This window comes from Pinus tabuliformis, chromosome 3_2 (genome assembly GCF_031772625.1).
Source record: "Pinus tabuliformis cultivar Carrire ecotype Pingquan chromosome 3_2, CPIR1, whole genome shotgun sequence".
NCBI classification, from domain to species: Eukaryota; Viridiplantae; Streptophyta; class Pinopsida; order Pinales; family Pinaceae; genus Pinus; species Pinus tabuliformis.
In genome coordinates this window covers 137855555-137882496 of record NC_142302.1, presented here as the reverse complement: position 1 = coordinate 137882496, position 26942 = coordinate 137855555, and the positions used below count along the sequence as shown (strand labels likewise).

The 26942-nt window shown below is 39.4% G+C and overlaps 1 protein-coding gene across 3 annotated transcripts in view; it reads right to left on the bottom strand.

The window, feature by feature from the left end:
- Positions 1–8343: 8343 nt before the first annotated feature.
- LOC149180203 (uncharacterized) overlaps positions 8344–26942 on the bottom strand; it is a 29922-nt gene continuing 11323 nt past the window's right edge. For 2 of the 3 annotated variants that reach the window (XM_089415949.1, XM_089415950.1), the window contains exons 2-4: positions 13546–13684; positions 12839–13266; positions 8344–8904 (exon numbers count right to left, since the gene is read on the bottom strand). In XM_089415949.1, the coding sequence (XP_089272075.1) occupies positions 8588–8904; positions 12839–13262 (741 nt within the window). In that variant the 5' untranslated portion in view covers positions 13263–13266; positions 13546–13684 and the 3' untranslated portion in view covers positions 8344–8587. The remainder of the gene's footprint in view (positions 8905–12838; positions 13267–13545; positions 13685–26942) is intronic. The other variant, XM_089415948.1, reaches the window with a different exon arrangement.

Here is a 26942-nt window from a genome sequence, read left to right as displayed (position 1 = left end):
ACAATAACCTCTTTGAGTAGAGGGTCTAGCCTTATATAATTTCACATTGTAATAGCTAGTAAACGACTAATTTAACCCCCTCCCAAAATAATATTTTTTGACTTGTAATCCACAAATTTGATGACTAAGTCATTACATGAAAATAATTTTATGTAGTAAAATAATTAATTCACCCACAAGGGGGTCGACTTGTATGATTTGACCAATAATTTTCTTAGAGACTCCAATGTCTAGCTTGCTTTGACCATGAATGCACTTGATCTAATGAATGGTAACCAAAAATTCCCCAACAATTAGTTTAGAAGGTTCCCATGTGTGGCTTGGAGTGGAATCGACCCACATGAAACCGCACGTGTGGCTTAGTAATGGCCATGACTCATTTTGGAGTGAGTCATTTTGCTTGATTTGGGTTCAAAGATCCTTGCAAAGTCTAAGAGACCGAATATCTACCTTTTCAACCCAACATTTACCTTTATTTGGCCCCATGTGTGTCTTTTTGACCCCCATGTGTACCTAGAAAGTATTTGACCAATCCACATCATGGTTTGAATGTGGAGTGTTTCACCTGGAATTGCAAGCATTTGACTTAGAATGGGCAACATTACCCTTTGAATCAACATTTAGCTTACAATAGGCAATGTTTCTCTTTTGATTTTGTTGGACCTTCAATGTTCCATGTTACCACCTTTACTATCTCACAGTTTGCCTTTAGAGTAGGTCCATCTTGCTTGCATGGGCATGAAAACTTCCATGTTGATCTTATTTTAAGCTTTAGAAGGGTTGTATGTGTGATAGAGAGCTCTATACACAACATGCAACGTAAAAAGTATCACATGCAATGTAAAACTTGCTTTGTCACCTTTTCTTCATACATTATTAGGCCCATGTCCCCCTTTTAAGACTGAACTTTACATGAAAATACGTCTTTTTTTCCAAAATTTTGACGTGGCATGTCAAGTTAAAAGTATGCAACATGGTGAAAAAAATGTGCCCTTATTGGATTTTGGACTCAAAATTATGTGCATTGAGATTCTTCAAGTGCCTCGAAAAACATATATTTTGTGGAAAATTGAACTATATTATACCACAACTAACAAGATGCATACAATCTCTATGACTCATGACCATCTAGGAAAGACAAGTGCACTTACGACATAAGTTGGACAAGACCTACATAGTGCAATCACCCCTATAGAATCAATGGCTCTCGTAAATCGTGTCCCAATAGATCTATCTCAAAATCTCTAATTCTATCTAGGATGAAAAGTGGGGACTAAAGGGACTAGGCATGGCCAACTATAAGAGGTGCCATATACTTAATTATCACATGGCCTATAGGGCTTTGGGACTTGCATCTCTCTAGTCTTACAATGTTGTTGTCCTGAAAATATACATGGTACCTCCCAAGAGGTAGTACTCCACTTTCTATTCTCGTTTCACCACTTGTTTCTTGTCTAATCTTCATAATGGAAATATAACCTAAACTCTGAACTACCTTCCCTAATTACCCCTTCATCCACATGCATAAGCACCTTCAATTACTCTTGTAAATGGCGAAGTGGGAAGGGCAAATACTACACCTCCTTGTTTGACATGTGATCTCATGTATCATCTCTTTATAAGACCAATCAAAACTTATTTTTGAATCAACGTAGACAATGCCTTAATTTATCAAGTAACGAGAGCAAAGAATTAGATCTTAACGTTGGGTGTTTAGCCACAACAAAGCATGTTAGTGATACATGGCATTAATTGTACATGGATGTACACCAACTATTAAGCTAGCAAGAAGATTGCATAGGGAGAAAAATAATAAAGGATGAGTTTTCTCAGATATAACTAAACACTTTGACACTGAAACACGAGTCAATACTCGATATGCCTTATCATGCCCCTTGTATATCAAATTTGATAGTTTTTTATTTAAGAACATCCTAGATAACATCGTGCAATCAAGAGAAAAAACTAGCTTTAAGCAATGTCACCTAATTTGAGTTCAATGACCTTTGAAGTTCAACAAACAAATTTTAGTGATGAATTTGTCATTAAATTTTATAAACTATAAAATTTGAAAATTAAAAAATATATACTAAATTTTTTATATATATTATATGCCAATGATAAATATGAAAATAAAAATTATATATTAAAAATATATAATTAAAAAATAAACATAAAATATAATAATAATACTCTAACTAATAGATTGAATGGCCATTTTCTCAACAATTTTTCTCGTCGATTTGCGTAGAGATTTTTAACAACCATCAACTTAAAGTATTTAATTATTTAATTTACAAAGTTTAAACGCATCGTGTTTTTTAAGATTTTTTAAAATGCTAAATTCATTTATTCGTTTAAAAGTTTAAATAAACTTGAAGTATTAAATTATTTAATTTGCAAAGTTTGAACACATCTTGTTTTTAAAAAAAATTAATCTTGTTTTTAAAAAAAAATTAAGATGCTAAATTCATTTATTCATTTAAAAGTTTAAATGATAATAAATCAAAATCCCATTCAAAATTGTCCACATGGGGTAGCTCAAGCGGTAAGGGCCGTGGAAATGAAGTCTCACCGAACCGGAAGTCTTGGGTTCAAATCTTGGGCTACCCCTCCCCGATAGAGGGGTACACAATGGACATGTAAATCAGAAAGTCCCGCCCCAGCGTACAAAAAAAAAAAAAAATCCCATTCAAAATTGTATTGCCTACTCAAAAATAAATAAATTATTCAAAATTATATTGTCTACCCAAAAATAAATAAATTATTTCATCTATTAATTAGACTTAGACTTCCATACTGCCCATAGTACAATATAAATATCCTTAATGATTTATTAATAATATATCACATATTTAATAAAATGTAACTAGTAAAATTCAGACGAAAAATTATATATCTAAATGAAAATAGTGTCTCTCAGTCAACTTGTGATCGAACCTGTCTTTAACCCTCTCCTTGTGTTGCCTGTGAACTCGGCGTCAGGACTGTAGTCATTGGACAGTACGCTCTCACGGAATAAAACTACTTGCCCCTAAAAAAAATTTAGCTCTTAAGAATCTTTTTTCTGCAAAACAGCCCAAAATCATTCTAATCCAAGAAACCATGCACAGCACTCCTGTATCTATTTCAGAAAAATGTTGCCTACTTGGCATATGATTGCTTTAGAGGCAAATGGTCTTTCTAGGGGCCTAGCAGTTTTATGGAACCCTAATTGGATCAGAGCGAAAGCATTCAAATGCTTTGCCGGCATTCTCATATCGGCGTCTATTAGGGGGAATGACTGGCCCATAAACATTTTAAACATGTATGTTCCTTACAAAAACAAGATAACATACTAGGAGAAATTTTTTGCATCAGAAATTGTTGATATCGAGTATTTGATGATTGCAGGAGATCTAAATGTCACGCTAAGCTCTGATGAAATATGGGGGAACAGTCGGAAAAAAGATCCCCTTGCTGACCACATTAGATATGAGTTGCTGCACAGGAATCTTGTTGACATAAATCCACCTAAAATGATGCCAACATGGGATAACGGAAGCACTGAAGGAGCATATATAGCAAAGAGACTTGATCGTTTCATTCTTCATGGTAGTATAATTGACAGACTAGGCATGCCCTATACATCAATAGGAAATGATTTTATATCAGACCATAGGCCGATATTCTTAGGATGGAGAGAAAAGGGTATTCTTTTAAATTTAACAGGCTATGTTTGGAAGACACTGATTTCAATGAAACCATAATTAGACAATGAAAGGAATTATCATCAAAAGAGAATATGCCTCCATTTTTAACTTTTAGAGATAAGATGGTTTCCATTAGAATTTTTGTAAAGGATTGGCAGTTTAAGAAAAGAAAACAAAACAGATCAGCCCTTTGGGAAATTCAGAAGGAATTGGATAGCATCTCTAGAAATTTAGCTGCTCATGGTATCCCTTTCAACATGAGATGTCGTATAAAGGCACTACAAAGGAGGAAATGCAACATCCTGGAACAAGAAGAGGCATCATGGAGATTAAAGAGCAAGGCAATCTAGCTAAAGAAAAAAGACAGAAATTCAAAAAAAATTCACAGATTTGCAAGCTCAAGAAGAGAAAAGAATTTTATATGGAAAATAAAAGGCAAAAAGGGAGACTTTCTATACTCTCAACAAGACATCTCAAGTGAAGCAGTAAGATATTTTGGAAACCAATACAGAAGATCTGATGTTTGCAGAATCCAAGACATTCTGTGGGGAATAGATCCTTTTCCTCAAATGTTTGATGGGGATCAAAATGATTCTCTCTTTCAGCCAATAACGGAGGAACAACTTCTAGGAACCATGAAATCCTTTAAAAAGGTTAAGTACCCTGGACCAGATCGCTGGACACGATCGAATTCTTCATTCATTTTTTTTTATCTTATCAAACAAAATCTGCTAAGGATGGTTGAGGGCTCAAGAATGTCAGACAGCATCCACCAGATTACCTCATCCACTCATATCGCCCTCATCCCCAAGAAAAAGGAAGCGGAATCTTTCCAAGACTACAGGCCGATATCTCTCTGCAACATTTCATACAAAATCATTTCAAAAATTATCGCAGAAAGGTTAAAAGGAACCTTGTCAAAGTATTTAACAAAGGATCAGCATGCTTTTCTGAAAGGAAGAAATATTTTGGACGTTGTTGCTAACACTCGGGAGGTTTTATTTTCCATGCACAAAAAAAAAGTGAAGCTACCATCTCCAAAATTGATCTCCGTAAAGCATATCACTGCCTCGATTGGGGTTTCATCAGATGCCTTCTTGCAAAGATTGGACTAAGAGCAAACATGATAAATTGGGTAATGCCCTGTGTGGAGAAGGTGAACTATGCTGTTATAATAAATGGGATTCCATCTCCTTTTTTTCTTGCTGCCAGGGGTCTGCGCCAAAGATGCCCGCTATCTCCCTTATTGTTTATCCTGGCAAATAACTCACTAAGCCTGCACATCAATAAAGCAGTTAGTGAAAACAGATGTCAACCTCTGAGGATCTGCAAGAACAATTATATATCGCATAATCTATTTGTTGATGATATTCTTATTTTTGGAATGCTTTGCAGGCTCACTTGGTTATGCTTATATGATATCCTCAAAAAGTTCCAAAGGGTCACAGGCTTACAAATAAATGAATCCAAATCTACTCTCTTACATAATGATGGTAATCCGGAACTAATAGAGTGGATTTCCTCTCTCTTTGGGATTGAGACGCGGTCCATCAATCAGGGAATGAAATATTTGGGATTCTAGCTAAAAGCAAAAGGATACTCAAAAATGGACTGGCAATGGATAATAGAAAGATACTATAAAAAGATTTCAGTATGGGAATATAAATGTCTTTCTATGGCAGGAAGAGTCATTCTGGCTCAATCAGTCCTAACTGAACTCGCGGTTTACTGGGCACATCTTTTTTTTCTTCCAGCAAGGATTATTCAGAAAAGAACAAGATAACAGCGAATTTTATTTGGGGTGGCCAGGCTGAGAAAAGAAAATGTCACTTGTCTAAGTTATCTGCCATCTCGTTGCCAAAAAATCTTGGGGGATGGGGGCTGCTGGACCTGCAGGTTTCTGGAAAGGCCCTTCTATGCAAATCTCTATGGAGAGGGATTTTCGGAGAGGGTCCATGGAGCGATACCATAAAAAAGAAGTATATGGGAAGTAAGGATATCTCATACTGGTTCAGATTAGGAAGGATCGGCTCCATTTATGGTTCAGCAATATGGCTAAGTTTTCATAAGATAGAAGGATTTTTTCTAAAGAATCTAATTTGGAGTTTCCAAACTAGTAGTAAGATTCTCATAGGACTTGATGCCTTCTTGAGCAGGCAGGAGGAAATCATCGTGCCTGAGACACTCCTTAACTTTTTCCACAGAAAAGGTTATTTTACCTGGGACAAACTTATTGCTGAATGGCATGGACCCTTCCCTATTTGGAAAGAAGATGGCAATATGGGGATCACTGAGAATGTAGCAAGACAGTGGAAGAAGTTAAAAGTTTGTCTGAGAAACTGCGGAATACATCGCTCCTTAGATATCGATGTCCTAACATGGAAAGATATGAAAGGGATATCCCACGTTAGAGTATAAGATATTTACCTGAGTCTAATAGCCTCAGAAAATGCCATTCCCAGCGCTCTTTTTCCATCAACTTTCTGGAAATCAAGATGCCTCTCCAAATCCATTTTTTTCTCGTGGCTGGTATTCCACAATAAGAACTTATCTTGGGAAAATTTAAAAAAGAAGGGCTGACAGGGTCCGCCTTTGTGCTCAATCTGCAAATCTGAGGATGAAACAAACTGTCATATGTTCCTTCTCTGTCAGAAATCGCAGCAGATTTGGCAAGCTCTGGAAATTTTATATGGATTCCCTCATGCTTCTCACTCTTCCATACAAGAGGCTTTTGTTTGGTGGAACAGGCAAAAGGAATCCTGGAGGCCTATTTTTATCATTACCTTATGGTGCATATGGAGATGGAGGAACAACAAAATCTTTAAGTAAAGTAAGGAGCCTTTCATGGAAATCATCCATAGCATATCTTTTCTTTTTGATTCCTTAACTGAAAAGCCTCCTAAGGAAAAAAGATTAATTCCCATCATGGATGATCAATGTCATAATATGTTCCCGAAAGCGTTCTTTGATGGAGCGGCACAAAACAACTCTTGTGGCTGTGGAATCCACATCATCATGGATGAAAATACTCAATTTCTTATTTCATGGAATGGAGGAAAAGGATCCCGCTGCAAAGCGGAGGCGATGGCTCTTGCGGGGCTTCTCTCTTTCTATTTCTTCTTTAACATTCAGTCTGTCTCAATTTTTGGGGATTCCAAAGTAATGGTTGATTTTGTTCTGGGAAAAATCCATATTAGCAATCCTCACCTTGCAGGCTGGATGAACAGGATTGTTTTCCTATGGGAAAGGATGGTAGGATGTTCCATTCAGCACATTAACAGGGCTCAGAACAAGAAGGCAGACAGTTTATCAAAGGAAGGTCTGTTTACAACTCCAGGTATATGGCACATGAAGGTAATTTCAGACAAGCAAGTGTTCTCTATCACAGAATTTTCTTTACCTGATGCATAATATCATCTTGCTGGTATCAGGTATGTTTTGTCAATTTTGTCCTTGGCTGTCCTCGTTATGTTTTTGTCAATCACTTTTTTGGAATTGTGCTGTATCCTCCACAGAGGGTCTTAGTTCTCCAAATGTTTGCACTTGCAAAATATCATCTTTGAGGCCTTTTTTCAGAGAATGGCTCTCTTTTTTGGATGATCATCAGATCTATGTTTCTTGGGGATTTCTATCCTCTTTCTCAGGTTTCTTCTGTAGCGGATTATTAGTCCGTTTCCAGCTCATATGCTGTTTCTATCTGGCTATGTATTCTGATCATTATATTCCTTATATAATATAATCACTTTTTCGTTCCTGAAAAAAAAAAGGAATGATGCCATACTGTGTACACGGAGGGAGATCCATGCAGTTCGTTTTTTCTAATTTTTTAGACTCTTTATAGAGTATCCAATTTGAATTCCATCCAACTCTGCAATTTTTATGCCGAATTTGATTGATGTTGACTTTGTTGAAGATTCCCTTTCAAGTTTACCGAACCTGAAACGATTTTTATTCTATTTATCTCGAAATTCGGCAAATTTCAACTTTTGACATTGAAGTTTGTCGAATCCGGTGACACAAGCTTTAGGAGCCTATTTAATGATACAGAAGCATCATCTAGAAATGGATACAGAAGCCTCCAAATGCAACTGCTAAGAGGTAAGAGATAAGGAAATTGAACTCTGTTAACAGACAATTTGACAAGCTTATCAAGATAATATCAAACGTGCAACTCAAGCACATTATTATAATTCTTCATTATATTTCTATTGTACTATGTTGCTTCTTTTTGGCAAAATGTCTTAATTCAAGGTAAAACTGATCAAAAAACTTTGTAGTTTCCTTAATTTTTTATATCCTCGGCATAGATTTCATCACATATAGAGATCTATCATCAAGACCTTGATCATAGCAAATGATATTTGGCCTGGAGATAAGGCATATTTGTAAAGGTATTACAGATTTGTTTCTTTAATCCTGGAAGCATGAAATGAAATAGGTATATTATATAATTGATCTACAAAGATAAGTCCAGAAATTAGGTAAATGATATTAGCCATAGCACCCACTTTGCAGCGACGCATACACAATCTAATTGAGCTACAAAATCGATACTAACACCACAGCAAGACAATTATCATAGACCTAAGAACTGTGTCGGATGTCTCCAACATGTCCATGTGATTAACCCTGATCCATACAAATACTCACATAAAAGAATCTTCAATTAACTTTTATTGTACACAAAAAGAGGATTCAAAACAGCAATTTTTTTTGAAGTTACTATTGCTCACTACAACACATCAAGGTGTCAACTTAATCACTTCAATAACCACTATAGTAAATAAAGTAAAATATTCTGTATGGGAGAATTGTAACAAAGTTTACTCCCGGGAGGTTAAAACAGATACATTCATTGAAACAAGAGCCTGTAAGAATGCATCTTATGATAAGAATTACTTCCACTTTTTGAATTTTCCAGACTTTCCATGTTTCCCAAACTTCCCATGCTTCCCATGCTTCCCATGCTTTCCATGCTTGCCATGCCCACCAAAACTTTCGTAACCACCAAAATTGCCATGCCCACCAGAACTTTCGTGACCACCAAAATTGCCGAGACCACCAAAATTGCCATGCCCAAACATACCTTGTGTCCCCGCGTTGCCATGTGGTTTGCCCAAACCATGTCCTAATTCGTGAACACCATAAGCTGCAGCTGCAGCTGCTGCACCTCCAGCAAGAACTTTCCCCATGCCATGCCCTGAGGACTGCCCTGAAAATGCCAAAATGACCACTTAGAAAGATCCGTTTTTTCTATTCCTAAAGCTGTTGACTTAAAGAAGAAAGAAAAGGGCATTTTAACTCCCTTTAAATATTTGTCTTCCTTCGAGGGAATCAGTGGTCATAGCAGGAAACCATAGAAAAGGGAATTTATCTGCTTATGAGTAGTTGCATTTTTTTAAGAAACATTGACAAGTTTCAAATCCAAAAAATACACATCTAGCACAGCACAGAAATATATTAGCACTTGCCACCCCAAAAATATATCAAAAGAGTTATTAATAAGATAGAGATCACCATAGGTATAAAGTGTTTGAAAATGAAGAACTTTTTCAAATGTTATTTAAGGGGAAAAAAATCAGTTCAATCATATCACACAGGATGACTGGCCTATGCTCGTCTTTCTCAAACATTCCAACAAGGGTTCTACGTACCATAGGAAAAAGAGCTTACCCACTAGGCAGTTTACAGTTAACTCAAAAGTTAAGAAATACCGCTAATTAGGGGTGCAGGTGATTGACCATTATGCCCTTCCATCTTCTTGACCTCATTGACAATCCTCCCGACTGTAAAAGACTAAAGTCGAATTCAGTGAAGATTTCTTGACAAAACATAAGATATTCAGTCTCCAATTTGGATGGGATCCTAATTATTTCATTACCCAGGATTTAGTACATTTTAAGGATCCATTTGTTAAGTAACAGCGACTTTTCACTTGATAAAAGGCAAGAATCCAGTTTGCATTCTGAATGACATCTTCTGTTTTGATTTCACGTATGAATGCAACTACCATCACATGCGTATCACAAGGGGATACACCGTGCTTCAGACTTTAGACTAATAGTTTAGTGTGCAGCATAGAGACTATAAAATCTTCCCCGTGACTTCATTATGGAATACACTGGGAATTCAATATTATTTCGGGTCATCTACTTATTGAAGAGCCCGTTTCACATCATCTATTATTATTGTATTTATACTCTGGCCTTGTATTTTTCTAAACTGAGATGTTGAATCACAAACAAAATCTTAAAAATTTGATATTAGTCTGATTAAATTTGATTCACAGTTCTGATTCTAATAAAAGAGGTCCTATGGACCATGCAGGTCTCAAAGAGCATTAAAGGATAAACACATAAACACTAACATGTGAGCAAGAGACTCATCAAGTTAGCCCCAAGGGTTAGCTCAATTGGTAGAGTCCCCGTTGTTAAAGCACCTCTGCTATTGAGAGGTCGGGTTCAATCCTCTCGACACTCTTGGGGTGAGGCTCCATGGTTGAGCCGGCAAGAAGTGATTCTTTCGGGTAGATCTACCTGGTAGAAATATTTTTCTAAACTGAGATGTTCAATCACAAAAACAAAATCTTAAAAACTTGATATTAGTCTGATTAAATTTGATTCACAATTCTGATTCTAAGAAAAAGGTCCTATGGACCATGCAGGTCTCAAAGAGCGTTAGAGGATAAACAAATAAACACTAGCATGTGAGCAACAGACTCATCAAGTTAGCCCAAGGGTTAGCTCAATTGGTAGAATCCCCGTTGTTAAAGCACCTCTGCTATTGAGAGGTCAGGTTCAATTCTCTCGACACTCTTGGGGTGAGGCTCCATGGTTGAACCGGTAGGAAGTGATTCTTTCGAGTAGATCTACCTGGTAGAAATATTTCCGTGGACGTAATAGTGATTAATCTCCAGGGACCATGAACCATGAACCACATAGTGAAAAAAAAAGACTCATCAAGTTGCCAGAGTGCATAGGTATGGGTGCAGTTACATCACTTATTGAAACAGGGGCAGTGGTACGCCAGAGTACACACATCATAGTTTATATATATGAAAAAAACACAACTGAAATTTATGTAAGTCAGCAACGAAATTTATGTAATTCGGCAATTAATCAAATTCATTTTCATTGGACATTCAAATCAATCAAGCAGTCACCAATTGACAATGGACATTCAACATTGAACAATGTTAAGAAAAGCTTGATCATTCTCATTGAAACTCTAGAATCCTAAACCAAGTACAATGAAAAATTGCCTAATGGCATTTCCAAAAATGAAACAGAAAATACAACATAGCTAATTCATCAAGGCCAGTCTTTTTGTGCATCCTCGTCATCAAAGTTGCCATACCTGACTCAGCACAAGACTTCTTCGGGCCAGAGGGTCAAAGTTGACTCTAGACTTGTCAAAAACTCGCGAGTCAACCCAGTAATAACTCAACATATTGAACAATACAAGAAATATAATTTTCAAGAAAAAATAATTCTGAAATGAACTTAAATTAAAAATGAGAGATTACACTGAACATAATGCAAAAGCAATAAATATAATTCAAAAATAACATATGCAAACACAGCAGAATATCATACAATTACAATCAATCATCATATCATCAAAACTCGAGATTCAAAATTGCCATGTAATGAATATAATTCAAAAATAACATGTGCAAACACATGGCAGAATATCATACAATTACAATCAATCATCATATCATCAAAACTCGAGATTCAAAATTGCCATGTAGCATGAACTATAGCATGAAACTGTGATTCATGAAGCAAATAAATAAAGGTTCTCAAACTTTCAAACTTTCCAACATCAAGAGTCAGGACTTAAATTAAAATCTAAAACAAATGACAAAATCTGAAAATACTGCATAAATGTAACAGCCTAAACCAAACCCAAATAATGGACCCATTAAGTTGAACCCTGTTTAATTACGAGGTGGCTAGTCTCATTACAAACACATGTTCCCTAGGCATTTTCTTGATTCTTCTTTGCTAAAGTTGAATTCCTGTGTTTTGGTCTCACAGTATGACAATGCTCAACTCAAGAAGCGTAGAAGAGGATGCACGGTTCTATTTCACAAACTACTGAAATGCCAAAGAGTTGTGAAGACCGTTGAGAACTGGAAAACACCAATTTCTACTCTTTCCTTGTGAGGGATCCAACGGATATGAGTCCATTACCGAACATCCTAAATTTGGGAATCCAAATTTAAGCTAATGAAAGCAAAATATAAGGTAAATTATTGAAAGTTAAATACAATACCAAAGGAGTCAGCAGGTTTTTCCTTCAGCCTAGCAAATGATAGATTAGGGTCTACAATCTTGGGCCCACCTTTTCTTTTTATTTTCATGCCTTTAAAAAATAAATGCGTTTTTATGGGGAACTTGTGCTGAAGTCCCTGTTTAAGAGGGTACACTTCCTGAAATTGGGTATGTCTGTCTATTCTTGTCAGGGCATACATGAATGGACACAGCAAGTGAGGGTACATACCCAATCCCCAGGGCCCAGGTACAGGATACACACACCAGTACCTGTACCCAGGTACCCTGGGTCTGGGTACACATGCCCCTGATACATAATGTTAGTTACATTCTGCTTTTCATGGTGTGCATATGATGTGACAGATTCTATTGCTAAGTATATTTTTAAATACATACCCTAACATTATGAACATAGAAATACAGTGGCATCAGATAAAAAGTACCAAGCCCGTTGAATAGTGTGAACACTATCATCCAGTTCGTTCTTTTGGCAAACTTTATTAAATGGATAGTTCTCTAAGTTAATTCACTTTGCAGGAGGAACCCAGGTATGGTTGGGTCTCACGTAGAAACAGACAGCTGCTGTCATATATATAGTTCTTTTCAATTGATCTCATTTTGGGACATTTTTCTCTAAAACACTTTTACATATTCTGTAAGTTACTTGAATCATGTAGATCTCTAAGCTTGTTTATATGTTATTTAAGTTTGCTTCACGTGGTTTTAGATAAAATAATAATCCTGTGGATCCCTCATAAAATCCTTTAACATTCCAGTGAAGTAGAAACACACTTCTCATGATTTCTTTATCAGAATAAAGCAGATACAATTTTTTAAACTTGAAAATCAAACATATAACTGACATACCTTGGGGAGGATGCCCTGAGGAGGGACCTGGAGGCGGATAGCCACCATATGGAGAAGGATAGGCTCCTGGCATAGGCCCATGTTGAGGGTAACCATGTGGTGCATTATGCTCTGATGGAGGATAACCACCCTGTGGAGGGTACCCATGTGGTGCATTATGCTCTGATGGAGGATAACCACCCTGTGGAGGGTACCCATGTGGTGCATTATGCTCTGATGGAGGATAACCACTCTGTGGAGGGTACCCTGCAGGAGGGTATCCCGAAGGGGGGTATCCAGCAGGGGGGTAACCTGCAGGGGGATATCCAGAAGGTGGGTAACCAGAAGGTGGGTATCCTGAAGATGAGTGACCATGTAAAATGTTTGAAAACAGTCCTTTGTCACCTTCCTCAGCCTCGTATCGTTGTTTGTTGCCTCCTCCCATTCTTCTGTTTTGTGAACAGAGAAAATAGTGGAAAAGAGTCAGAATCATGAAATAACTCCTAATGAAGTTCAATTTAAGCATTCAAACGTTTGATATATAGTTCATCTAGTAAGCTCCACCTATCAGTAGGAAATTCTCCAAATATTGCTTTGAAGCTAATGTCATAAAAAAAGAACAGATGATAAACTGATTATATGATTCACTTTGGTATAATCACTTAAACAAGCAGAATTTTTTGAATGTCAGGACCAACTTCCCAGCGACAAGATAAGATTCCAATGACCTGAAGAAATGTTGAAATCAGTATACACTGCAGCTATGCAAGGTAACAATATATCCAGAGATGCAACTTTTAGAAGCAGAACAGAGTTGGAGACCAAAATTATGCCTGATGCACTTCACAAATCTGAAATGTAGACAACCTGTCAAAAACAGTCAGCAAGTTAACCTTAATAGGACACCACCAATTCATTCAAAAGATACATTCAATGTTCTTTAATTCAACTCAATTATTTTCCTCGCATGTAATAGACTTCAACAAAATAGATACGATTACAAATCTCTCTCATTTCCAGAAGCGATATAAACAATAGATCACTCGATTTCCATTTGTTTGTGTTATGGAAGTTTGAAGTTCAAACATTAAGATTGCTTAAATGGAAAGTCTACATTTGTGCAGCCTCGGATGCAGGTCTCGGCCAAGCCAACCAAGCAAACATCTGACCAGGATCCATGTATGAAGACTGACTCAAGATACTATGCAAATATCTTGGCTCCTACCAGCCTTCCCATAGGATTCTGCTAGGTGAGATAAGGCAGCAGGTTAAACAGTACTGTTTTAGTTTTGAATATTATAACTCATAAAGTTGTAAATGATTTCCAAATAATGGTCAAGTAGATAGCAATGCAGCTTGCCTGATACATCTCTACTGCCACATTAAATACTTTTTAAGCAGTGACAACAAAAAATAGTTTGGTACATATCTTCAAATATAGGGCTATTAATTGGCATACATGTACATAACAAAATTCTCTCAAGGGAAGTCAAGGTTGTTGTATGGCAAAGATAAAGTCCAGTGACATAAATTCAGTTGTCTAATTGATGAAAATGTAGTGAATGCTGATCTATTAAATGTTTCAGTGTTCTTTTTTCTTCAGTGGGGTATTACATTGTGGAAATCCCATATGGATCCGACAAAGATCCATGGTGTATCCTTTCAGAAATGGATCCATGAAAGTACCCAAGACACATCCAATGAAGATTTGGATTGGATCCAATATATATCAGGGTGTATCCAATGAGCAGCTGGGTATGACCCACTAACATTGTTTTATATGATAAAATATCGGATTAGTTAAATATTCAAGCACATAACATAAGTCAACCATAATTCATTTTTAGTAAAAAATAATCTATAATAAACTCAAGAATCATATGTCAATAAATTCAACCTAAAGGTATCTTAATATTTACTTACAAATTCAGTTTGACCCCAATCAAAAACCTACTCACCACCTTTCAAGTCCTCATCTTGAATTTGATAGGCAAATCAAACACTTCATGGATTTCATTAATTTATAAAATTTCAACATTGTACCTAATATATTTGTTAATTGCATAGATAGTTGATTTATACTTCTAACCATTCACATTTGCAGTATTCCAAGATGCTTCAAGGAAGCAAATATTACATTTTCACTTTATCTCCAGCTTTAAGCTATCTGCCTGGCCTATAGACTCTGAATCTGGAAGGTCCCTATATCCTAGACTCAAGGGGGACAAATATTCCATTTTCACTTTATCTCTAGCTCTAAGATATCTTCCTGGCCTATAGACTCTAAACAATTAAGTCCAAAATGTCATCTTTGTCTCGTCAGTAATACAAAGCAGACTTCCACATCATGTGATTTATTGTTTTTGGCTTGTGGCAGTGACACTCTTCTTTTAGGACTCAAGTCCTCAGCCGGTTGGTAGGAGCATGTGGGATGTGATAAGACTAATTTCCATCTCCTTATGGAAACGATATTGTCATGCAACTTTTCAAGAGGCAAACAAATCATTCCCCGTGAACAAAGTTTCCACATTCATATCAGATTTGGCTATCCATAATTCAGCCAGAATAGCTATTTTTCAGAAGAAAAAAAAAAGGATATATATATATCCTTCCAATTTGAAAATATTCAACCAGAAAAAGAATTCATGGCAGTCTTTGTTGGACTGCGTTTTGGCCAAGTTAATGACTCTGTGACCAGACTAGGGTGCATGACGATCACAATCAAGCAGACTGCACCAGCCTTCATACAGTTAATACTTACTTGATAACCAAATTGCAAAATGTTATTTAAATGGTTCCATGATGTAATTACTGATATTCTGATAGCCTTATGATAGAATGACAAATGTTGTTGAAGCCAATCACAATGCTACAATGAGACTCTTATGTTTGTATGATTTCTCCAATGTCAATAAAGCATATCTTTGGTCACAGTGTTTTTCTATTTATGCATCATTATGTTTTCATGTGAAATGTATGTTTAATGTTCACATAATGAATCTCTGCATGTAAAATTTCCTTACTGCATCTCAAAATGAACCATGAAGTAACACAAGCCCCCCTGTTACCTCAAGTGAGTGCTGGTAATATGTCGGTCACTTTGAGAGAAAAGCTGGACTACATAATGTTGGCAATAAAGGGTCAAAATATAAGCTAACATTTGGCTCCACAGTTGGGTATCCTCTGCACACACCCACATTGATGAAGGTCGTGTATTAGGAGTTTGGAGATCCACATTACTAGACATGGGAGAATGGTGGAACATTGACTGTGATAGTTTTGCTCTTAACTCTTGTGACAATGTCGACATAACACCTCAAAAGTTGAAGATCAATTTTATCTATCATTCACTTTGGGGATCATTTTGGTAAATATTTCCAGCTTTGTTGCAACACTGGTTGAACAGATTTGCAACAAAAAGGCGTTGACTTTCCAAATTTCCAAAATAGCAGAACTTTCAGTGGACTGATGAATGTTGGATCAATTGAGCACAATGATCATTTGTACGCATGCAGTATATCAGTGGGTGCAAGGGTACAATCAATTATTGTATCATCGAATTTGCAATTGGAATTTATGCATCATATGATCTTGCACACGAGGGGTTTCTAGTAGGATATTGAAACTGTTTGTTAAGTAGATACCTGTGTCCATCAAAAGTTGCTAATCAAGCAGGGAGTTGGGAGAACCCTGTCAGAGATCAATCTACAGGGAGAGCACATATCAGAGCAATGCTTTATTGGGATGCAGAGAGAGGCAAGATTTTGTTAGAGGAAGGTGGGAGATCAGAGGAGATGAAGTCCCAGTAGAAGTCCCAGTAGAGACTAGAATCACGATAGTATTGAGTAGGAGTAAGATGGCAATGTGACATGAAGAGAATTGATTGCAAACATCAGACAGAAAAAAATTAGAGTTGACAGAAGATGAGAATATTACAGCCACTTGTGATAGGAGTGGTAGAATGTATGAGATATAGGTCACAAAGTTGTGCAATGGGACAGGGTTGGGGCAAGATGAAAAAATCGGTGGTTGTCTTGTAACTCACAGATGAATAAGTGCTAAAGCCAAATGTTGCACATAGATATGCAAAAGAAGGTTACCAAGTCCATTGATTTGGGTGGTATTGTATCCCTTAATAACCCAATGGATTTAAAAGACTATGAGCATAGCTTCAATGATGGCATCGACGAAGTTGAGGATAGGCCTGTGTAATTACACTTGAGCAGCAAACGGATGTCGTTGCACTAGAGATTATCTCCACCATCCTAATTATATATCTCCATTGACATCCATAGAGACCAATTAGACAATCAGCATAGATTGTTGATAGTGATCCCACCAGTGGTGTCACCCCCAACATTGCTCCCCTTACATAAAGAAACCAATAGTATTTGTTATCAGAAAAAATATAATTGACGAGTTAGAGGAAAGATTGAGTAGAGAAGTTATTTCAAGAGACAAACTTAGCAATTCGTTTGAAGAATTTGAGATTATGAATTTGGAGATAGATTGATTCAAGTTGATATAGTTGGTTTTATACAACAATTACAATAGTTAATCACGTCTTTACACTCAATCAAGGCAACTATTATTATCAATGGCACCATTAGTGACATATAACCCTTCCGTCATGATGTCACAATAAGACAGAACAACAAATGTTGATAAGAAATTGCCTAGTTGTGAAACCATATGGATGGCCTGAAGCATAACAAATAAAGCTCGAATGTTGGCCAGATTTCCAGCTACTTTATGCAACCTCAGCATAGCATAGAGTGGCATATGACAATACAGCAATTATAGTGACAACCACACTTAAGAATGCAACATTTGAGACAAAAATTGTGTATCGACAATTTGAACAACAATATATTGTAGATAACCAAATTGAACAAAAACTTGGAGAATATTTTCAAGATATTTTGTAAAAAATCCATTTTCAAATTCCTGACATTTAACATAATGTTTATTTGTAGGTTGCAGTTAGGACTAAAAGAAGCGTTACTTTAGCATAAATTAGTGGATAATAACAATGAGTTGTCAATGGTCTTAAGGGTAAGGCTACTGCAAATTTGCCAGATGCAACATCAATGACCCAATCAGCTTGTGGGCGGGATCAGGATGGCATCCCTTACAAAGCAATTGAAAGCGATGGAATCAAACCCCACGAAGACAAGAAGTATAGTGTATGAAATGGAATACAAGAGGATACTATAAAAATTAATAATCAGAAGTTGCAGGTATGGTTTTTGTTTGATTGATACCAAGGGAATCTACGACAGTGAATGTGATCTATGGGGTTTGCAACACACATGGTAAGCATCCTACCCATTTGTGGCCATTGTTGCAACATTATTAAAAGACTATTATATCCACATAGTGTGTGTTCTATGCTTTCCATACCACAATATACACCGTGCAATAAAACATGTCCACTTGGGCTTGCATGTCACATGTCCCCATGTCAAACATGTGAGGTCCCAAGTGTAAGTTGGACACATGAAATGAAATATGTCCTCTATGACTTCACGAACCATATATGCAATGTGGAATTGGACATGTCCCTTTGGGCTTGCATGCTGCATTTCCATGTCTAGAATTGGAGATATTTGGGACCAAAACATACTACTCGATTTTGCAAGCCGTGTGTCCCCATGTAAACACATGAACATGCACTATCTAAGAGTTGAACGCATGTTAAGACACTCTTGGGCTTGCATGTCACATGTCCCCATCTCAAAAGTGAGCATGCATTATCCAAGTGACAAGCAAACATGGGACATAAGTCCCACGCATGTCCAACACTTGGGTGTCACATGTCTAACACTCAAACCTCGCCTCTCCCAAAGTGTTTGACACGTGGGATGCCAAAATATGTGTCTCAACATGTCCAAAAATGCATCTCAATGTGTATTTCATTTAGTTTTTATTACCCCCTCAGAATTTTTCTCCTATGATCCTGATACAAATGGCAGTTCCAAATATGACACCCATAGTTCTCCACAAACAATTGATGATGCTTCCCACATTATTGCTCAACTCAATCACACTTCATGGTCATGGTGCTCTACATACATGAGGTATATATTTTCATTGCTCCATATCAAGTATTAATGCCTTATGTATTTGACATGATGCTAGTGACCATCAATTGAGCCGGATAATGGATCATGATGCTCTAAATTTGTGCCCTTCACCTTGTTTCACTTGGTGGTCATCACCATCTTCTAGATAATGTTCACTTGGGTTGAGCCATACTACTAGGGGGGCTTGGAAAGGTATAGCTTACCCATATCCCATCCATACTTAACACTTTCCAACTCTCCTAATTTCCATGGTCCCCTTCATGATTGGTTGTCATATGTCACAAAAAGGTTCATGCTTCCTATTCTCATGAGAAGGATTTGTAAGCTTGAGGTTGATGCAGCTAGTATTTAATAAAAAAGGAAAGAGCAAAATATAAAATTCAAAATGCAAATGAAAATTGAAGGGATATAAATGATAAGTCAAAAGCCAAAGCAAGCTTGAGCTATGGCTCCTCACTATGAAGCCATTACTCCAAGTCCTATGCAATGAAATGCATATCTAAAAGGACTAAATGAAAAACAAAGAAAAAGACAAGCAAAGGGGTAGTAAGACATAATGTCAAGGAAAGGGTATCTCAATGCATAAGTGCCCCATCAACAAATGCACTCGTGGATGAATATCTAAAACAACTTAACATAATTATGCAATACAGTTCATGAAGTTATCTTCCCAAAACCATATTGTCTATCACAAAAACTACTCCTTGATGTTTTTTATTGGGAAATACTTCTCTTCTTAGGTACTAGCACATCTAATAGGGGCTAATGATGACCCTCCCATACCAAAACTGGGTAACTTGTATGAATTCTATCAATTATTATGAAGCTTGACAATGATGCTTAATGTGATCTACCTAGTGGCGTGTACATTTGACATGACTCACTTTTTATGTTGCATTGGGCTTGTGTACATGCCTCCAGATTGATGACTATATTGGGTCACTTGACCCCTCTCTTTGGACGATATACCTTGCATGACTATGACTTGTCCTTTGGAAGATGTTGAGGGGCTATTTGCACACTTGAAGGTGGTTGTTCCACCTTTTAGGAGAGGTCATTCCACCTTTTCAAGAGGATGTTGGGATTCTTGATGACATGACACCCTTGTGGAGAGGACGTAACACCTTCTTGATGAGACGTTGCACCCTTTGGAGGGAACATTTCATTTTGGAGCACCCTTACACACCACTTTTGAGTAAGTCATCCACTCTTGGATATCAAACATACCACACATGTAACTTTTATCATGCATTTATGGAGGATGACTTGACATTAGAGCATTTTTACTTCATTTTGGGAGCACCATTGGGGTCTTTTTGACTCATAAACTCTTGTATCGGATATATTATGTATTGTGACCTTATCTCCAAGGCTTGTAAAGAGATAAATGCATATTTTATTTTCTTAGGGCCTTCACTAGGAAAATATTATTATTTTAAATGGAAGGGCACTACATCTCTCATATAAATAAGAGAAGCACTTACCATTTGTAACTCATTTTTAGCACTGGTGGACAACTTCTTGTCTACTTTTACTTCTTTTCTTCTATATTTGCTATGGATGGATAGCCTAAGTGACTTGTTGAGGAGATGTTTCATGGATGACTTTATACTTTGTGGATGCTCATGACTAGGTTTTGAGAATGCAAATGATTTCTTGAGTAACTTAGGAAGGAAAAAGGGGCTGAAATGTTTTGTTGGCATAGCGTGGGGGCCCACCCACATGAGGAAATACGCACCACCTTAGAGGGAAGTTCGAATGACTAAGGAGGGAAAGTCGAATTGCTAGTTGGAGGGGGCCCACATGGGAAAAGAGGCCCACAAATTATAAATAGAGGAGGCTCAGCCTCATTTGGCAACTTTTTGACATATTGAACTCAACCTTAGTTGCTCGAGCTACTTAACTTGGTCACCCGTTGTTTAGCACAAGTTCTCCAAGCAAAGAACTCGCCCTCTCTTCGGTGGACCACGAGTGCCACCCTAGTGAGGTTTCTTTCTATCATTCCAAGAGATTGCAGGTGGATATTCAAAGCCCCCAACTAAGCCATCATTCAGTCAGTGCGTACTCCAAAAGGACGCAATAGTGGAATACACAGTAGATAATTCAGTGGCCTTCCAGGGAGTAATTACCGGAGGGGTTTTGGAGAAGGAAGTACAGGGGAAGTCTAGCCTTTCGGAGGATTTTACAAGCTGGAGATTTCTGTTTGGGAGCAATGTGATTGCCAGCACTCAGGACAAGCACAGGGATTCATCACTAGGCACACGTGGGGAATTCGTGGGTTAGTTGTGGAGCGAGTATTTGCCGAGAGAAATAAGGGAAAGTTCGGGGAAGATTATCTCAACCATTTTGGTGTGTTTTGGGGGGCTTATTCTGGAGTTACAGGCAAGTCGTACACTACAACAATTGTAGGAAGGCGTCGCTCTTGGGAGGCTGAATTTCCAAGGTCAAAACCAGGCAAACCCTTTCTGGGTTTTGGTGGGTTTTGGTCGAGGAGCTTGGGGCTAATTTTGCAGAATTTTTTGGGCAGATCTGAGGGTGTCCATAGGGGTCCCAACTCAACCAGCAGCTAGAGGAGCTAGGGGGAATTTGGGCCAAAATTCCGAGGTCAACATCTGACCAATTCCTTTGTGGGTTATTCTGGGTATTTGGTGGAGAGACCTGAGTTAATTTCCCAAATTTTTTGAGCACCAAAGGTGGGGTTTCCAGCAGCATCTTAGCAGCAAACAACACATTTTCACCAGGCAGCACAGAGCATCATTGCAGCAGTGATTTGTGCCATCTGAGCTTGAGATATTACCACTTGGGCTTGATCACGCTTGCCATTGAGGCAAGCCCAAGTGAACCACTTCCACATTATTGTACTTTTCTCCCAAATTATAATAAAATGGCTCAATTATTGTTTATTCCTGGACTTTTTTTGGGTGTGCACTGAATGTTTCAATTTTATGGTGTTGTTTTTATTGTTTGCTTTGCATAGCACTATTTTTCCTAGTTTGGAACATTACAGTGCTATCATAACACGATCTTGGCCCAGCTGTGGGTAACCAGTAAGATCATGGGAGATTTGGGCATGTATTCACAGTGACGAGTTACACCATACACCACCCATGGCTCAAGGGAGATTCAGTATGCAGGAATTATGGGGTGGAATTCGCTAGAACGATGAGAGGTTGGCTCAATTGAGGAAGGTGTCAGACCAAATCCATCCTTGTCCTTACAGCAGAGACACTAGAGGTGCACAAGTCATGGGAGTACAACCATCTACACCATGTGGGGAAAGCCGACAAAATCTGGGCACCGAATCTCCTGAAAAGGAGCAAGCAAGACAGGCACAGTTAGAGGGTGAGACTAGGGGGCGCTTTTGTTGGTGGGGTGGAGACCTGGCTTTAGATATCAGGAGCTTAAGGAGGAGGTTAAGCATGATGTTGAGAGCCCACGAGATGGTGAGGAGCACATCGATCTACCTGGTGTGGCACAGGAGTCACCATTATTCGAGACCTCTTTGACAGCCCCAGTTGACACCTTGGTGGAGAGGACAAAGCCTACACACACAGAGCCATTTGTTGAGGAGGAGCCACCCCTAAATCAAATATCGATAGTTGTTGAGGTATCCAGAGTTGTGACTGAGTCTGCAGGTGATAGATACCCATGGTAGTTTCATCATTTCCAGGTCGGCCTTCTAACATTGTGAGAGAAGATCACCACAATACGAGAGGACATTCTATAGCAAAACGACGAGCTGGAGGGCATGAGAGTGGTTTGTGCTGAGTCAGCGACCAAACTGACTCGCGTTGGGGAACAGTTGGATTCCCTAATGGTACCACTTGAGTGCACTTTAGAGCATCAGAGCAACCCTCTTCAGAGATACATAGATGGGGCTTGTAGCGTCAGTAGTTTGCCTCTGCACCTTGGAGGGAGAGAGGCAAAGCCACTTCAACATATTTTATGTGTTGACCAGGCCGATGAGATGAGGCGACATGAGTGGTGCAATGTGCAGCATTCGTCGGATGGAGGACTTGTCCTATGTATGAGAGTTCGTATATTCAATCCCTCTCTTGGGGTTGGATGGTGAGAGATTTTGAGTTGGTACGTAGTGCAGTGGGCTATGCAAATGGTAGTGGATCGACATGAATCTCAACAAGAGCTTTCATGCATTGGGGATACTGGAAGCCCAGACTGGCATTGGGATCCAGGCGGGACTACTTATCGTTCCCCGAATATACCGGTTCACTGTGACCGTGGTGGTGTAGTTGGCCTAGCGATTGAGCACACATTCACTAGGGGAGTTTTGGCCAGTACCAACAACCAACCAGTTTGTGGGCAGGCTCCTTCGATTGTCTTGGTATGACAATTGTGCATGGGATCACACGACGATCATCATACTCTGGCAGGAGTTTGTCAAAGGTGGTGGCACCGATAGGCCACCAGACAGTGCCTTGTATGGAGTTGGGGACTCCTCACGCTTGTGTAGGGCACGGAGGACACAAAGGAGCAGAGTAGTGGTGGCATCACTACTAGTACCAAGAGAGATTCACTTCTTGGGCCCCTCAGGGAGGATTTGGAGGGGAGGTCCCCCCATCGGAGAGCATGGTGACGCGACGATGGAGGTAATGATATGGGTTGGATGTGGGCCGACGCATATGGACACAAATTTAGGCCATTTCATTCAAGGATGGGTAGGAGCATCCAGTGTGGAGCGATGGTTTGCAAATGGGCGTGGAGACGCATGGGGGTGTGCCGTAGTATGTTGGACTGCGCTATGGAGCGGGAGTGCCTCACATCACATTGAGTATGTGCGGGAAGTGACAGGTGTAGTGACACAGACAGGACACGGGACAGTACAGGATGGCATAGTTGTAGCTGAGGGTATCCAGGGGTGTACAGGGGTAGGTCACAGTGTACAGTGGCATGTCCAGGAGTACTAGGATGATCAGTGGTATGCAAGGGCGTATGGTGTTGCACAGTGAGGTCTTGGTGTGTTGCCTCTAGGGAGACCCATGGACAGAGACATCGGGCATACCTTTAGGTGTAGTTCACCCAAGATCGACGGGGACACAAATGAGCCATACTTGATGGTGTCCGCGGGGACTCACACACCTGACCTCTTCTACATCCCTCACGGGTACAGTCGATTTTGCTGTTGACTTTTTGCACTTGGGCATGAGCAGCAGGGGATGAGGAGCTCACCCGAGATATTTGGATGACACTCAGCGCACTAAGGGAGAGACTTCTCAGCAGTGGGATTAGGTTGGTGCATCAGTTGACAGCCACAGGTTGGGGGATGAGGTGATCATTTCCAGGGGTGGCATATCGTTCATCATCGAGCCTTTATCTGGGGAGCTAGTCACGAGGGAGACATGAGTCACTCTTTCCTCAGGGCATGTGGGGCCATGCATGAGCAGAGGATACCAGGTACGGCTGAGGGAGTTTCCCAGTATGTGTCCGGGCTCCAAACATTATATTGACACATTATCGAGAGGGCGAATGGCAGACCCAAGGGAGATGGTTGGCAGGGACAGGAGGGATCCGCATACCCTAAGTCGATTACAAGTATCGGATACCCATCTATTGGTTGCATTCAGGGGGTAGCTATTTAGCACACGTGGCTTCTAGTAATCAACAGTACTACACAGTGGCAGGTACAGGACAGATTAGCATGCATCAGATTAGCCCACGATATATGGAGCCTATATATTGATCACATGAAGGGACTGGAGATGAGGCATGGATGGATTCCTGTAGTTGTCAAAGCTATGTTGCAGCAGGCCCAACTAAGGGATGCAGGGATTCAATTGATTGATAGATCACTCTATCTCGTGATGGTCAGAGTCATCGCAGAGAGTGGTCTAGTTCACTCTCGGGTTCGCACATGGGGGTACATAGTGGCCTTCATCGGATGATGAGGCAGGCTTTCTGTATGGCTGCACCGGCTTGGAGTTAGATTTAGATGGGCATACTTTGGCTTCATGGAGATGTCTGGGCAAGATGTGTCTTGCCTCTATCAGTATTCCACTATCGAGTTCCAAGGGAGGAGGATGCAGTGTATGCACGATGGGCAATCAGCTAGAGCCAAAGTGGTGCAACGACAACATGGTGGCAACCTTCTATGGCTAGCACGGGACCCAAAAATCACAATACTAGACAACTCAGCGACCATTAGGGGTGAGTCGGCTGCAACAGGGGGAGGTCACTCAGGTCTTCCTTTGGGCTTTAGCGAGTCACCGATGGCGTGGGGGACTTCTAGTATTTATACCAAATAGGATAGTGAGTGAAGCGAGGGGAGCTTCAGGTGGGACAAGATGGATTGGGACGCTGGTATTGAGGGATTCTTTCATGTCAGGACAATGCAGGGACCTAGGATGACTCAACGGCACGTTTGGGACCTCGTTATTACTGATGGTGATCAGCAAACAAAGGAGTCGCTTGTTCAGGCATTGCTGGAGGACGAGCGATTTTTGGTGCATTGGAGGAACTTGACGGATGAGGATGCCACCTGGGAGGGTGAATACATACATGAGCATCCAATGCTAAAGTTGCTTGGGGACAAGCAACATTTGGGAGGGTAGGATTGTATATCCCTTTCGAAATTCAATTCTTACAGGTTTATTTATTCTAAAATTTTGACAATTTTGGAGGCCATGGGACCCATGTGATTTTTGGAAAGATTTAGGAAGGAAAAAGGGGCTGAAATGTTTTGTTGGCATAGCGTGGGGGCCACCCACATGAGGAAATACGCACCACCTTAGAGGGAAGTTCGAATGAATAAAGAGGGAAAGTCAAATTGCTAGTTGGAGGGGGCCCACATGGGAAAAGAGGCCCACGAATTATAAATAGAGGAGGGTCAGCCACATTGGCAGCTTTTTGACATATTGAACTCAACCTTAGTTGCTCGAGCTGCTTAGTCGGGTCACCTGTTGTTTAGCACGATTTCTCCAAGCAAAGAACTCAACTCTCTTCAGTGTGTTGGTTTCCAGTAGCATCAGATGTGATCTAAGTCTCAAATTTTGCAAAGAGGCTTAGGTGCATGTATTCTGAAGAACCCAAAAAGCGTTTTGGGAAATTCCACCCAAAAACAGTTGTATTAAAATGATTAATTATTTTTAAAAGGACCGTAAGTCTAAACTTAGGAAAATAAAATAATTAAAGGGTATTAATATACACTATGAGTGTAACTTCTAGAAGAAGACAAGGATCAAGCAGAAATTATCTTAGCCATTGTTTAGCTTCTAATCTGGGCCATTGAATGTCAACAAGGAGATTATTTAAGGAGGCTTGAGGGTCATTTGGAAACACACAATGAGAGAGATCAAGAAAATCGAATTTCTAAGAGAAGGCAGCGCAACAGTTGGTAGAGGAGTGAACGAAGAGATCTCTTACAGTGAGGGGCAATGAGTATCCGGAGGAAGGAAGTTTTCCTGGGACGTAGAGTACGAGGCAGAGAGGGCAGGACAACGTCCAAAGAGAGGGAGGCGTTGGCCCACGCAGAGCTGACACAGTGGTAGCACAAAGCCTTGAGGGGGGTCGAATTCCTGTTGAGGAAATCGAGTTTCAGAAGCCGGGAGCCAAGGTGTGAGACCGAGAGGTAGAGATTCGGATTTTCCAGCCCGCTGAGGGTCCGAAGAAGGAGCAGCGTGATACCCAACAGGGGTGACGCAAGGACTGCATGATGCTTATGCAGTTCTGTGCAAAGGGTACACAGAGGCTCTAGTTCAGCGTGATCAAACTCAGATTCTCCCAATGACAAGGTGAGAGCACTTCACCATTCGTTTTGTCTAGTTTCTCTCTGTATCGGATTGTTAGCTGAGCATCCAAGAATTGTATTCAGATTTACCACTGCATAATAATAAAACCCTCAGATCTGTTGCACCGGTTTTCCCACATTGGGTTTTTCCAAGGACATTTGTCCAAAAATAACGGTGTTATTGTGTTGTATTTTCTTTCTTGCTCAGTCTCTTGTTTCCGCATATAAATTAATTAAGTGAAAGCTACAGTGTATGTATTTCAATATTTGTCGTAGGAAACTACAAATAACTTATTCA